Consider the following 12,256-nt stretch of genomic DNA (forward strand, 5'->3'; position numbering starts at 1 on the left):
TCGTGGGACCCTGTATCTCCGATTAGATGGTAGCAGTTCATATTCACTGTTCAGAACATGGTTTGGGTCAGAGATGATGTTGTTGGACAGCCTCACTAGGTTGTTATGATAGGCTGAGTTTGACCAACAATCTTTGAGCAGATTTTTAACAGGTGGAGCAGTTTTGATTTTAAAGATGCTGACAAACATTTGTACCAGGTAGTATTGCAGTACTGCAGAATAGACATGATCACAGATGTAAAGAACAACAGAAAAATGTCTCTGCTCGCCCCAAAAGACCTAAGACGGCGGAGAAAATAAATTATTTGTTTTGTCCTTTTGCACAGATATTCAATGTGATCCTTCCATGACAGCAAATGGTCAATCATTACACCCAATATTTATATGAAACTCCCTGCTTGATTTAATCTGTATGGATGACAATGGGGACTTTATGGGAGTCTGATGGTGAGCCAAAAATGATTTCCTCATTTTTTTGGTGTTGATTTCAAGAGCATTGTTATCAGTCCACTCAACCACCTGATTTACAGCCTGTTGGTGCAGCTCAGGGTCGTCTGTGTTACTGAGCAGAGATATTATTGCAGTATCATCAGAGTACTTAAGGATGACTTGATTTTGTGTGTTGGTACGACAATCATCAGTGTAGAGAGTAAAGAGCACAGCTGAACTCACGCAGCCCTGGGGGGGCTAAGTCCATTTCCCTCATGGCGCGAACTTGAGGATGACGTTCTGACATCACTCGAGGTGGCGGGAAGATGGGGGCATGGTTGCACCCCGGAAACACATGAGCATCTAACACAGGAACGTGTTCTGGAGCTGGAGAACAGGGAACTTCCAGCTCTTTTATCGAGGAGAGGAGAGGAGGCTGTCAGGCCGCCCTTTTCTTCTTCCTCGTCTGGTGGCTGGAAGTCTGGACCGGCTGTGCCTGAGTGGCTGCTGCCGGAACCGGAGACTTTCTTGGCCAGCTCGTCCTCGCCTCGTGTCTAGGCTGGAGACCCGGGGCGGGCTGTGGCCTCTGCTGTTTCGGGATCTTGAAACGGGCAGGACTTGAGGCAGCCTGAGCGAAGGACTGCCGCGGGGCCGTTGAAGGCGGCGGCTGGACCCTTCGGGGAAGACAAAGCTGGAGAGCCTCATCCTCCTTCTTTCTGGAATCACACCACTGCTGCATCGAAGCTAGAGCGGAGCCAAATATGCCCTCGGGAACAATAGGCATGTCCAAGACGTCCTCTTTTTCCTGGTCTGGAAGGTTCGTCAGGTTAAGCCACCTGGCTCTCTCCTGTACCACCATTATACCCAGTGCTTTGCCCATGGCTTGGACTGCACAGCGCTGCACACGGAGGCAAATGTCCGTGATCGCTGCAATTTCGTCCCACACGGCAGGCTCAGGTTTGTCCGTCATGTCCTCGCAGAGCTCCGCCTGGTAGGCGGTCAGCAGAGAGGAGACGTTGAGCGCCCTGGCGGACAAAGCTGCGGCTTTATAGGCTCGTTCGGTCATTGCTGACTGGAAGCGGTCTGCCTTTGCCGGTAGCGTGGGGTTCCTGCTCGGTGCCGAAGCCAGCCGCGGTTGGAGGTGTGCTGCCACCAGCGGCTCCATGGGCGGCATGCGGAGCAGGCCGAGCTTCTCCATGCCGTCACAGTCCAAAGAGGAAGCACCCTGGATTGGGGCCTTGTTGCTGAAAGGGCGGTCTCTCCACGAGACCGACACCTCGTCCAGCATCTCTGGAAAGACTGGGAGAAGCTGCCTCTTCATCCTCGCTGCTTGGGGCAAGTTCTTCCCCTCATAGCGAGATCTGGAGGTCTCCTTGGCCACTTCAGGCCAGGGGATGTCCAGCCTGGACGCAGCGCGTTGGCACACAGCCTGCAAGTCCATACTGAGGCAGGGCGAAGCTGGTGTGCTTTCGCCCGGGGGAGCGGACATCGCCACCGGCTTGGCAGCCTGGGCAGATGAAACGAAGATGTCATCTTTGTGCTCATCCGAGTCGGATAAGAGGAACTCAGAGGCATCCTCTTCATCCTCCTCCATATTACATAGCATTTTTTATTTATTTTTTATTTTTATAATATATAATCCAGCTCTAGGACATCCTCCGCGGGTGGAACCACGGTGAGGTCCAGTTGGGAGCCCCAGCTTGACACAGCATGGGGCTCCGCTCTCGCGGCTCTTACCGCCACCGGGCCCCAGCCTGACACGGCTCAGATTCCGCGGCTACCGCCGTTGTTGACTCCTCTGGCGTGAGGGAGAGAAGGGTCCATCCTCGTTTGCCGGGGTGTCGGCGCGGAGGGACAAGCTAGTAACAGGTATGTTACAGAAAAAAATCCAACCTTATCGTTATTCCGAAAGGAAAAAAAGACGGGTTAGATTTTTCTTTAAAAAATATTAACTGGTGTGTTAATATCTTTCTTATCTCCGTCTCCTCTGGTGTGAGGGAGAGAAGAGTCCGTCCTCGCTCGCCGTGGTGTCAGCGCGGAGGGATAAACTAGCAACAGGTATGTTACTGTTTGAAGAAAAAAATCAAAGCTTACCGTTATTTTGAAAGAAAAAACGGCGGGGCAGATTACAATATTAACTGGTGTGTTAATATTTGTTCAATTCTTCTGCAAAGCAAAAAAGTAGCCGGCAAGCGCCCGTCGACCGAATGTTAGCTTGGGTTCAGTCTGTGGACCGTTAAGCTAGCCCGGCTATTGATATTCGAGATGTGCTCTGAAGCGAGAAGAGGTGTTTGAATGACGCTGCAACGTAGCACAAGCTACTTAAAGGGTGGGTGGATTCCCTGACGTAGACGTCAAGATCACCAGCCAATCAGGATTGGCGTAATGAGATTGATGCTTCTGTTTGCATACGTGTTGAGGCGCATCCCATAGTGAGACATCGAACAGAGTGTTATGAACAGTGTTGGGACTAACGCGTTACAAAGTAACGTTACTGTAACGCCGTTATTTTTGGCAGTAACTAGTACTCTAACGCGTTATTTTTTAAATTCAGTAACTCAGTTACCGTTACTACATGGTGCGTTACTCCTTTATTTTTTTTATATAGTCTCGGCTCCCAGACGTTGGTGAGCGGCGCCAACAGCGAGGCGAACAGAGATGAGAACTGTACTTAAGTACAGTACTTGAGTAAATGTACTTAGATACTTCCTGTGTCACATGCGGAGACGCTTTGTGGGCGTGTTTGTGTTTAGTTAGCCTACTAACAATACTATCATGGCGACGGCGGAGCACAAGTCGAGTTTCTCCGCATGGAGATATGCTCACTATTTTACTTTTCTCGAGCATAAAGAAAAGAATGTGTTAGTTAAGTGTAAGTTGTGTCTTGGCGGGTCAAAGATCCTATCTACTGCTCAAAACAGCAATTCCAATCTGTTAAAACATCTGCAAAAACAACATGCTGGGACGAAGCTATTAGTTAAGAGCACAGACCCAGAGCCATCCGACGCCACCTCACCTCCACCTCCACCCAAGCAACAGCGGCTGGATTTCAACCGAGGGACTGCTAGTCAGGTGAAAGTGGATAAAGCCATTGCATGGTATGTTGTTGAACACGTGCAGGCTATTTCTACAGTGGAGTCACCCGCTTTCAGGGAGCTAGTAAGCATGATACCATGTCCGGGAGGCACACGGCATATGGGACGCAAAACGTTTTCCAACTACCTGGAGAAAGAATATACCAAAAAGGATAGCGAGCTAAAGAAAACATTTGAGGGGCTGGAATACATCTCGACCACCGCAGACATTTGGTCTGTCCACAACAGAAGCTTCCTCGGGATAACATCTCACTGGATAAACCCCACCACTTTACAACGCCAGAAAGCTGCGTTGGCCTGTAAAAGGATAAAGGGTAGGCACACGTACGATCTTATTGCTAGTGAGATTGACCACATTCACTCTTTGTATGGAGTGTCAACAAAAGTTACCTCCACGGTTACTGATAACGGCTCTAACTTTGTGAAAGCCTTTGCCATGTATCAACCGGAATCGCTCTCTGACGACGATAAATTGGCACTTTGAAACATATCTTTGTTTTTGTATAGACCACATTGCTTAGCAGAGTTCAGTGATGCAAATGCATGTCAAGTTGATCAACAGATTGTATTATTCTCCAATGCAATAACAGTACTTAAATGAAGGCTATAAGGGCATTAATGGGAGCTTTTCTTTTTTGGGAGCCCTTTTGTTAAGTAACTAAAACGTTACTTTTCACAGTAACGCACTACTTTTGTGTGTAAGTAATCGGTAAAGTAACTGAGTTACTTTTGAAATGAAGTAACTAGTAATGTAACTAGTTACTGGTTTTCAGTAACTAGCACAACACTGGTTATGAATGAGAACTTATCTTTCGATCCCGTTTGAATTGTGCCATGAATTACACATATGATGTTTGTCAGTCGGTGAACGTGAGTTTAATGGCTTTCTTGTCCGCAGCAGCAGAAAGCCTTTCCGAATTTTTGAATGAATCAAAGTGGGTCGCCACCGCCACTATTCTGCACCACGGGGTGCAGAATAGTTTCCCCCCACTTTTTGCCCAGTCTTTAGTAGAAATGTTCGTCTGTAAATGGATTAGATTTTTTCATCTTGGTGTTTTCTCTATCGTGTGAGCTCCACACGTTCACTCTATACAGTGTTGTTTACATTCTGTGATGCGCAAGCTGATGACGTCACGTCAAGACGAGTTAACTTTTCTTCCCCTCAACTTTGTGTGGAAAAATGCGGGGATTATGCGGCCTTTTGATAAATATGCGGCCTTTTAAAAATATGCGCCATTTTGCTGATTATGCGGTAAATTCTGCGATCGCAGAATCGTGTTTTTCTGGAGGGTCTAATATGAGAACCTGAGAATAGAGAGTCAGTCTGAGACCTGCAGGTTTGATCTCACACAGTGAAAAAAAGTGTCTCCCCTGTCCTCCCCTGCAGGGGGGGTGTGAACCTGATGTGGTGGCACCTGGCACTGCTGGCCTTCACCAAGCTTTTAAATATCAGCCACCTCCTGTTGTCTCTCTACTGGGCTCCACATCTCCAGTTTTAGGTTTGATACTCACTCTTCTTCCCGTTCTACACCTTTCCTTGGATACATTTGTTTTCTTTTAACAGGCAGTACTCAGGACGTTTGTAGCTAGCTTTGAGCTAAATGCTAACAGTAGCACGCTAATATGCTAATGTTTAATAGAGTGGCAAAGTCCCTCCCCTTCCGGTGGACCTCCATGGGACCATATTTCGTAAAAAATTTGTATTGAAGTCAAAGGAGAGAGAAAGATTATCTTTCGATCCCGTTTGAATTGTTCCACGAATTACACATATGATGTTTGTCAATTTAAAAGATAATTTTGCAAGTCAAAAAAATGTGAAGTAACACATTCGTTTGTGTGAAACCGCTCAAAGAACTACATCTCTGGTTTCGCATAACAACACACGTCACCAAGATGGCCGTCACTACTGTCTTGTCAACAAAACGATTGACTACCCTCACTATCACCACAATGAAACACGTCCAGAAGAATGTCATACAAAGCTGCCTGCCTTTCTTTGATTCTCTCTGAACTGCCTGGTCTTTTTAATGTTTAATGTCAACCATTTGTGCAGATAGCGTGAAGTAGAAAAGATCGCAGATGCTATGTAGCGTTAGCATTTCTCCCCCGGGCTTAAATTGTGTATTATAGAATGATCACACCGGTGTGACAGTAGGCTACTCTTCAAAGGATTCATGAAATATGACTACTACTCTTACTGTTTAACATGTTGGGTTACTTAATGTTACTTCATGTTAAGGCTAATAAAAATGACAAGGCTGTAATGCTAACTAACGTGCTAGCTACTAGCTAGGTAGCTAACTTGATCCAGCCACTCCTGGTCCTTTCATCAGACGGGAAACGAAAGAACGAGCAAGACCCATTGCTGGTATGATAACAACCTGGTACTAAGCACAAAGGCAAAGTTTGTTAAAGTTATCTTATCTTGGCCAGCGCCATATAGATAGATTCTATCTATATGGCCACAGTGTTGTTTGGCGCCATATAGATAGATTCTATCTATATGGCGCTTATCTTAGCTATCTCTTAGTGGAGGAAAACAGTTGTGATATCACTTACGCGACTCTGGGATATTTAGTCTTTCTAGTTGTGTATTTTTCATAGACCTATATTTCAACAGTTTTACGACAAACTGTGACTTTTTGACATGGAAATGATTTTTTTAAGATTCACCGAGGCATCAACCTCCAAAACCCTTTCGAGGGCTACAAGAAACGAAGTGAGTAGCCTACAAGATTAAAGCTGGTCGGATAACGAACGAGTAAATGAAAACAGAATGAGGCGGAGAAGTGTGTGTGTGTGTGTGTGGGGGGGGGGGGGTGTGAGATTCAAATAGCCTAATTGCTTTTACAATAAATAAACATTGAATGTGTTTAATTGAATAGTAAAGGGGTTTAACGTTAGTGGCAGGTTGTGTGTGAGAGAGAATAAATAAGACAGCCCAATATTTTTAAATTGTTTTATTCTTTTCCCCCGCATATTTTGCATATTTTGCAACTTTCCGCATATTTCGCAACTTCCCGCAATTTCACCGCATAACATCACATAAAAACTCTGCATGTTTAATCGCATAATCAAGGATTTTAGCCCGCATAATCAAGGAATTTAGCCCGCATAATCAAGGATTTTTGCCCGCGTTTTTCTGGAGGGTCTACCATATACCTCATTCACATCAACGCAACTCCGGTTCAAGCTCCGTGCTAGAGCTTTTCAGGTTCAGAACCGTTTTTTCGGTTTAGCGGAGGCTCTTTTCACACCGCCCAGAGTCCGACTGGTGCCGCGTCATTGCGTCATCGTTTGCGTCATGATGTAACCGTTTGCGTGCCTGCTTCATAAAGCCAAACCGCGCGGAAAACCCTCACAGCTGACACCGACAACAACAACAATGGCCGATTGTGTTGAAGCGCTACTCGTTTTGGTTTTGCTTTGTCGAAACGAAATGGACGAAATGGGACGACTTTACTACCAACTTTACAGTCGTTACATGCTAAATTCAAAGCTGCTTTACAATCCTAAACATCAACGACGATTCAGATTCCGTAGGAGAAATAAGGTAAATATACGTCCTATTCGATGTTAGAGCTAGCTGTTGTTAGCCTCTGCATGCGCCAAGCTCAAACTACCCAGCTTTGCTAAATTAATTACTATGGTATAATATTAAAACTGATTCCCATGTTATTTCCACAGATCATGTTGAAGCTGGCGGAAAGGCGGAGGTAGCGTGTTATTTGGACACAGCCCAGATCTTCCGACTGGTGGAACACCATTGTTCCAGACTTCTCCCCTCTGCAATTCATGCAGAATTTCCGCGTGTCCAGGCAGTCCTTTGACTACATCTGCAACCAGGTCAGCGGCGTTATGGGGAGAAGAGACACAAATTACCGTCTGTGTATACGCAATAAAAACCGGGTTGCAATTGCCCTCTGGAAGCTGGCCACCGGAGGTGAATACAGGACCATCAGCCATCTTTTCGGGGTAGGCCAAAGCACCGTTTGCCTTTGTGTTCAGGATTTCTGCAGGGCAACCATCACATCACATTTCCTGATGTGGAAAAGTTGGTGGAAATGGCCACTTTTTTCAACAGACGTTGGAGAGCACCACAGTGTGTTGGTGCAATAGATGGAAGCCACATCCCTATTTTAGCACCCCGAGATTATCCCAAGGACTATTATAACAGAAAAGGATGGCATTCTGTTGTTCTACAGGCTATTGTTGATGGCAGGGGGATGTTCTGGGATGTGTGTGTTGGCGACTCAGGTAGTGTACATGATGCTAGAGTGCTAAAACAATCCAATCTTCGGGTGGCTATCAGTGATGGAGTGTTGCTAGGCCAAAACAAAATGACCATCTCTGGCTGTGATTTTGGACATTACCTGATTGGCGACCCAGCCTATCCAATGCAAAGATGGCTAATGAAACCATTTTCGGATGCTGGGAGACTGACCCCTGAACAGCACACCTACAATTACAGGCTGAGCAGTGCACGGTCGGTTGTTGAGATGGCGTTTGGAAGGCTAAAAGGAAGATGGAGGTGCCTCCTAAAAAGGAACGACTGCGAGCTGGAGCTCAGCAAAATAATGACAGTGACTTGCTGTGTACTAAACAACATATGTGAGGAACATAGCGACAACTTCACTGACGATTGCCATGAACTTGTGTACGACCAACCCGCTTTACACCCCTTACCAGATAATGGTAGACAAGAAGGAGCTGATGTTAGATCCACATTGATGGACTATTTCAACATGGGGGACCACTAATATTACTGCAGTTAAACCTGATCTATTTTGTATCATGCCTCTTTTTAAAAAAAATAAAATCACTGGATCAGACTTGAAGTGTGTTTATTTTGTATACAAATCACAGCATCTAGATACAAACAGGTATGAACTATATTCTAATAAAAAAAGTGCATTCCCAAACAATTTAGACTATATTCTTAACTCAAATACACAGTGGGCCAAAATAAAAATAAATAGGTACTAGTCGAGGGCCGGACTGGTTCAATGTTTATTGCAAAACGTATTGAAATGATCTTATTGCACATATTAAACCTGGAACTAACAAAGCTTAAATTGTTGCCTATAAAAACATTACACATTAAATCAGTTGCATTCCTTTCTTATGGCTCTATCTGCAGCTTTTCCAGAGTCATTTCTGTGGTTTAGACTATATTGTAAAATCAAATGAAAAAAACGATAAAAAGCACATAATCGAGTTATGAATACAATTGAAACTGGACAAAAGAACTACAAATAATATAGAACATTATCATACATTCCTGGCCTCCCCAAAATCATATAACCATTGTTAACAGCAGTCCTTATTATATATCCATAATAACAATGACTGCTGTTCATCTACACAACAGTGGAACATGTTGATTTAATTATTGGCAATACTCAATCTTATTTCCCTTTATCAAAATAGTATATTCTTACTAAAAACTATATTAATTAGACAGGAAATTAAAAAAAAAGGATCCCTATCAATGTAGCTTGTTTATACACTGATGCTGCCATACTGTTATCAGAATAAAAAACATCATATTAGCCTGTATTGATAGGGCTCATATATAATGTACAGTATGTCATATCATAAGTGAATGCCCTGTATTTAAATGTGTGTCAATCTGTGAGTGGGCCTTCTCCTAGGAAGACATTACAAGTATACATTTACATTTCAAACATCATTTTATGGGCACTTTAAATGATAAGGATTGCACACATGATTCACATCTGACTATTATTAAACCTGGAACTAACAAAGCTTAAATTGTTGCCTATAAAAAGATTACACATTAAATCAGTTGCATTCCATTCTTATGGCTCTATCTGCAGCTTTTCTGTCATTTCTGTGGTTTAGACTATATTCTTAAAAAAGAAGTACATACCCAAACGGTTTAGACTATATTCTTAACTCAAATACACATGCCTATCCGTTTTTTCAATAAAATCAATGGATCAGACATGACTTTTGAATTTGGTTTATTGTACAAATCAACAATAATAATAATTCACCAAAAAGTGTGGCGAATATACTATAATAATAATGTGTATACAAAAAAAGAACGTGTATACAAAAAAGGTATGAACTATTTACATAAAAACATATGGTCAGCTTTTGTTGTTGGCCTCCAACACCTTCACAAGCCTGTCTACCATGCCAAGCATTTTGTGGCCGTTCTGCTCGATTCTGGTGAAAACTCGTAGGAACTCAGCATTGGCCACATGCACCTCCTGAAGCATCGCCTGGCCCTGCTCCTGAAGCCTTTTCTCCCTGTCCTCACTTTTCTCCAGATACTCCAGAAGGCCAGATGATAAATCCCGCTTCTTTTTAACTACAAAAAGGGAAAAATAAAGTCAACACTATATTCATGGCATTTTATGAGATGTATATTATATACTGTGTAATACAATTTTGTATTGTTCTTATGGCTGCAGTTGTATAACTTGAACAACTACTACAATAACTATGCCATGATAAATGCACATGGCAACAGGGAACAGTATTACTATTATGACCACTGTAAACCTTACCCTGTTTGTGTCGGCCCAGTGGCTGGATTAGGTTCACCAGAGATTCCTGGGAAGAGCTGCTTGTGGGAAAAGGAGACTCTTCCATCCGCATTGGCGAGCTACACGCCGACGGCAGTGGTGGTTCCGACACAGTACACTCCAAACCAGATATTTCTGTAAACACAATATAAACACAATGAATCATAACTCGTTAGTGAGAAGAAAGAAGATACATTGGAGGCATTAGCTCTGTCTTTGCCATGGGGATACCTTTGTTTATTATTGTTAGCATTAGCATGCTAGCGCTATTATTGGTTTGGATGCACACATCCGGTAGCTGTAGTAGGTCAACTTTAGCTTTATTACCAAGTCTGTCGATAGCTACATCGTTTAGTTTATGCTGTAAAACAAAAAGTCACAAATAAAACAAATGGGTAATGCATAACTCACCGGCAACAAATGAGCTCTGCACATTCAGTGACTCGTCCTGCAACATCATCGACGTGAGAGAAAGCGAGTTCACCATGGATCCAAAACCACTCGTCGGTCTGTCCCCGAGGACCGAGTCTAGCATGTCATAATGTGGACTTGTTTTCGGACGACCGCTACCACTCCGTCCGAGGTTTCGCTTTTGGTCCTGATAGTCCTTCTTGACCTTCTTGTTGTTGTTCAGGAGTTGATCCCGCCCCTGCCCTTGCCCCTGCCTCGACGTAAGCGTGACGTATATGGTGCTTTTGCTCTGGCCGGACAATTTTTTGGTGCTTGAAACGAACCGGATTCCGGAGCTAAGAGGCTGCTCCGCTGCAGTGTGAAGAGGTAAACCCGGTGCTTTTCAAGCTCCAGCTCCGTAACGGCCCCGAAACACCGTTGGTGTGAATGAGGTAATACACTCCTCTGCTGTGCTGACTGCAGGCTCTGTGTTGACCTGCACCTGTTCCTGTTCCTTTCATACCTAAAGTGATGTTCACACATGCTGTCACACAGCTTCAAATAGCCAAAGACAGAAGTATACTGAAATAATTGAGGCAGAGCCATTTCCACAACTCTGTTTCTCTGTCCATGGCTCCATACCCATCTCTTGCACAACAGTTAAACAACTAAAGAATGCAATTCCTGAAGAAATTGCTAGTGGGAATGCTTTATGCTGAAAAGCTGACGCTGAACTGCTATGCTGAAATGTAATGTGTAAGAAGAAAGTGAAGAATTTAGATTGAAATGATACATGAACACTGCAGGCTTGAATGTCTGATAAGAGAAGAAAAGAAAGTAAAAAAGCTTGGAAAAGCAGCAGAATATTTGAACTGCAAACTATTGAACTAACTTGATGGCGCCATGGCAACGGTATTTGATGACACCCCATAATATGCTTAGATATGTTGATGGATGCATCGTTACCAAACCTGTGAAGTTTTGGGCTGTTTGGAGCATTTTCACGGAAGTTATGAGAAAACCGTGTTTCATGGCGAGCATTGTGTTGCCATGACAACGGCATTTCAAGAAATCTCAAAACTGTCCCGTAGATGTCTTCATGACTGGACTGTTAGCACACATGTGAAGTTTTGGCACTTTTTGACCATTTTCATATCAGTTACGACAACATCGTGTTTTTTGGCGAGGGATGCGTTTCCATGGAAACAGCCTATGGTGAGATATCAGATTTGGCGTAAAGCTGTTGAGGCATGGATCGGTGATATACAAGCGAAGTTTGGGGGCGATCGGACCGTGTCCATTGGAGTTACAGCGACATCGTGTTTCATGGCGAGGGATGTGTTTCCATGGAAACGGCATATGATGACACCCCATAATTGACATAGAGCTGTTGAGGGCCGGACCATTAACCATCATCTGAAGACCCGATTCCGGGGCCGAAATTGTGTCATTTGCAGGAAACAACCTCTAAGAAACCTTAATATTTAATAAACTATGAATATTTTATATCCATATAACGGGAAAAAACTAATTTAACTGATCTTTTTCATTTTGTTCTTCAAAAAAAAACACACAATGCTAACAGTGAGCCTCTGAATTAGCCCCGAGCGAAAAATGCTAACCTTTTACTGCACCGAAAATCACTCCTAGCTCCCTTATTACTTATCATAGCTGCACATCCAACACATCGTTTATGATCGTAAAGACACAGAATCTAACGGTACCCACCTCAACACTGAAAGATACAAACTCGCAGCGTTATCAACAAAAACGTACATCAAAACA

At 43.8% G+C, this 12,256-nt stretch overlaps 1 protein-coding gene across 1 annotated transcript; it reads right to left on the reverse strand.

Annotated features, from left to right (window-relative positions):
- Nucleotides 1-9,494: 9,494 nt before the first annotated feature.
- LOC307025906 (uncharacterized protein) lies at nucleotides 9,495-10,723 on the reverse strand. The gene is made up of 3 exons (XM_079660882.1): nucleotides 10,493-10,723; nucleotides 10,064-10,216; nucleotides 9,495-9,864 (listed from the first exon to the last, which is right to left on the reverse strand). The coding sequence occupies exons 1-3, from the start codon at nucleotides 10,614-10,616 to the stop codon at nucleotides 9,641-9,643; spliced, it is 501 nt and encodes a 166-aa protein (XP_079517008.1). The 5' UTR covers nucleotides 10,617-10,723; the 3' UTR covers nucleotides 9,495-9,640.
- Nucleotides 10,724-12,256: the final 1,533 nt, after the last annotated feature.

The sequence above is a fragment of the Notothenia rossii genome, assembly GCF_949606895.1.
Source record: "Notothenia rossii genome assembly, chromosome: 11".
NCBI lineage: Eukaryota > Metazoa > Chordata > Actinopteri > Perciformes > Nototheniidae > Notothenia > Notothenia rossii.

Coding starts and splice junctions, on each gene's coding strand:
- LOC307025906 (XM_079660882.1), bottom strand. CDS start 10,616: ATGCTAGACTCGGTCCTCGGGGACAGACCGACGAGTGGTTTTGGATCC. Junction 10,217..10,492: donor GCAGAGCTCATTTGTTGCCG/GTGAGTTATGCA, acceptor TTGTGTTTACAG/AAATATCTGGTTTGGAGTGT. Junction 9,865..10,063: donor ACTGGGCCGACACAAACAGG/GTAAGGTTTACA, acceptor CCCTTTTTGTAG/TTAAAAAGAAGCGGGATTTA.